General features: G+C 24.2%; 1 protein-coding gene across 1 annotated transcript; it reads right to left on the bottom strand.

The window, feature by feature from the left end:
* Positions 1–1670: 1670 nt before the first annotated feature.
* On the bottom strand, positions 1671–2670 carry LOAG_14150 (hypothetical protein; the record flags this gene model as incomplete). The annotated part of the gene is made up of 3 exons (XM_003149650.1): positions 1671–1830; positions 2130–2251; positions 2626–2670. 3 exons carry the CDS (start codon positions 2668–2670, stop codon positions 1671–1673), a joined length of 327 nt encoding a protein of 108 aa, XP_003149698.1.
* Positions 2671–2962: the final 292 nt, after the last annotated feature.

The following is a 2962-nucleotide window of genomic DNA, read 5'->3' as shown; positions in this document are numbered from 1 at the left end:
TAATAATAATAACAATAATAATAATAATAAGAGAAGGATAGTAATAATAATGACAATAATACGAATAATAATATATAATAAATTGTAATTATCACAGTTAGTACTATCAGCTTTAAGAAAAATTAAATATAATAAATAATGAATTATTATAGCATAAAAGAAAAAAAATCCTTTTCCACTCAATTTATTGATATTGATTATAAGAACAGAAAATATTAATAAATGAAATATGCAAAATTAAGTAATTGTTTTGACAGGAATTTTAGTAAATATTAATAATGCTAAATACTAATATAATGAATTTAAGTTTGAAATGAATCAGAAATGAATTTGAATTTGAAATTTGAAATAATGAATTCAAAATATCCGTTAATTAATCATATCAACTAAATTATATCTATGAAAAAGGGAAAATAGTAATAACAATACTTTTCGCTGTTAATAACATGTTCAATTCCTTTTGCGGTATCTTTCGATTCGACTGCTAATGAAAAAATGGGAATTGAATAGTGAATTTGACCGTTTCGATCGATGTAACCACGGGTATTAATTTCAGCATCCGTAATATAGCTGAATGAGATTGGAAAACGATATTTTGAATTAATTGCAATTTTTAAAAATTTAGTAATTCAATAAATATTGTTCAGTATTTTTTTTTCATCGATTTCAAAATATCCGTTAATTATTATTTTGATTGTTATTTTTATTTTGCAATTGATATATTGATTCGAAATGAATGATTTCCAGATGGAAGTGAAAGCAAAAACGAAAGGAGTAACTATGATTTTTTGAATTAATTACAGTTTCTTAAGATTTAATTGTTAAATAAAATATTTATTGGTATTCCTCACTTGAAAGCTGGTATTTTAATTAATAACTGATATATCAAAGAAGTGAAAAATGAAAAAAGACGAAGATCAGATGGTCATTTTCAAACACTTGTGGTTAGGTTGATAAATGCAATTAATTAAATTTTAATAATTTTTAAAGAAAAATCGAATTTGTTTTTTGGCCCTTGTTTGAATTAAATTTCTGTCCGCATACACATTTGCAAATTACTAAACAGTTAAAATTCTCATTTTTTTTTTTTTGAAAAGCAAAAGATTTTCAGACAAAAAATTTCCGCACTTTTTAGCAGACGGATCCGGATTACCTACGCCATAATATGATCTATGCTGAATTCTTCCTTTTGATATTTTCATTTTATCATTCACTGATGGTTTTCCCATTCATTATTAGTACTGAAAAGCAACATGAAATTTCAGCAAAATATTAAAATAAGCAAGTCAATGCATGTTTTTGAAATTTAAAAAAAATTAAAAAAAGAAATTAAAAATTTTAAAGTCAATTCTCGAAAAAATTAAAAACTTTCAAATTAATCCTCAAAAGTTTTTAGGAAAATAAGTTTAATCTTTTGAGACTTTTTACATTTTTTGATTTTAGTTTGAGGAGTAAATCAGAATTTAAATTGGTAAAAAAAATTAGTGACAAAGACAAAAAAAGAATCAATCACAAAAAAAACAGTTTATCGAAAGGAATTTTAGAACTTTCGCAACATTTGATTATTTTGTAAAAAAAAGGTTGATATTTGTAAGAAAAGCACCAGAATTATTTCAGAAGAGGTCAAAAGAGGTCATAGATTTTTTTTTATACATTATTTCATTTTTAAACTAAAGAAAGGAAGAGTACTTAATTTCATTATTCGCTAATCCTTTCTTTCGTAATTCCACTTCATCGAAAGAATTTTTAGATTGTGAAAAAAAGTCTTTCGAACATTCATAACCTAGCTTTAATCGTTCATTTTTTGATAAATTTATGTCTTTCCTTGATCTGAAACAAATTTATTAAAGTTAGTACAAAACATTCATAATTATTACTGCACATTTCAAAATTAATTAAACAATTAGATCAAAAAAGGAGGTTAAAATTTGTAGCAGAATTAAATTAAGAATTGTTAACAAAAAATCGATAGGGATCATTTATGAAGAATTAAAAAGTTTATCAAATCATACAAGTTTTTAATGCATATTTGTTACGTCATAATGTGATATATTATAAATTTTAACTTTCTTTTTCTTTACTTTGACGTGTGATTGACGGATTATTTGATGTAAGGGAAGATTTCATACTTGGTATTCTGCTTATGTTTACGTGAGTTTAAACGTGGATGTAATTGATTCTCTGATCCTGCTAGCGTAATTGTCGTATCATCTGTTGATATTTCAGGCTTTTTTCCAGTCCTTCGATTTGACTAAACATCATTTATGTTCATTCGTTCGTAAATGCAAAAAGAACATTTGGACTTTTTAATACCCAATTAAATATAAATATGTATAACTTTATTATATTAATTAATTAAGAATATATTGATTAACGATTAATATGATATACTTTATTAATTAATTGCAAACAATTTACAAATGGATGCAATACGGTTATGCATAATTATAATTAATGTAATATTTCAGAAAATAAATCTAAGATAGTAGTCCTAGATTTGGCCTAAACTTAAGCAAAAATTATATGAATAAGTTTAAAAAATAATTAATTCTATTTTTTGGTAGAAAAGTTTTTTCACTCCTAAAATAAATCAAACAGTTGATCGATCGAGTTGCGACAAATTACTCTGACATTAGATTTGCGTGCAACTGCAATATTATCGTCGTCCATTTTAAAATGTCAGTAAACAATAAATGATATTGAAATAGATTGCGTATTATATTTATTACATATAGAATGCATGCAAAGAAAAAAAAATGCATTAGCAACAATTATTTAATTGTAAATAATCTGTTTTATTCGCCTAAAAAATATTGAATTTTTATTTCGCTTATAATTTGCTTAAATTAACATCTGTCGCAGATTCTTTCTTGTCCGCGATAATAACTAGGAGTTCTTGAAATTCTTCTTGAATTATTTTCACTCAACTCGGATGATTAAACCTCAAACTTGGGTAATTAAA

This window comes from Loa loa, assembly GCF_000183805.2.
Source record: "Loa loa unplaced genomic scaffold supercont3.496, whole genome shotgun sequence".
In the NCBI taxonomy this organism is placed as follows: domain Eukaryota; kingdom Metazoa; phylum Nematoda; class Chromadorea; order Rhabditida; family Onchocercidae; genus Loa; species Loa loa.
This window is presented reverse-complemented; position numbering and strand designations above follow the sequence as displayed.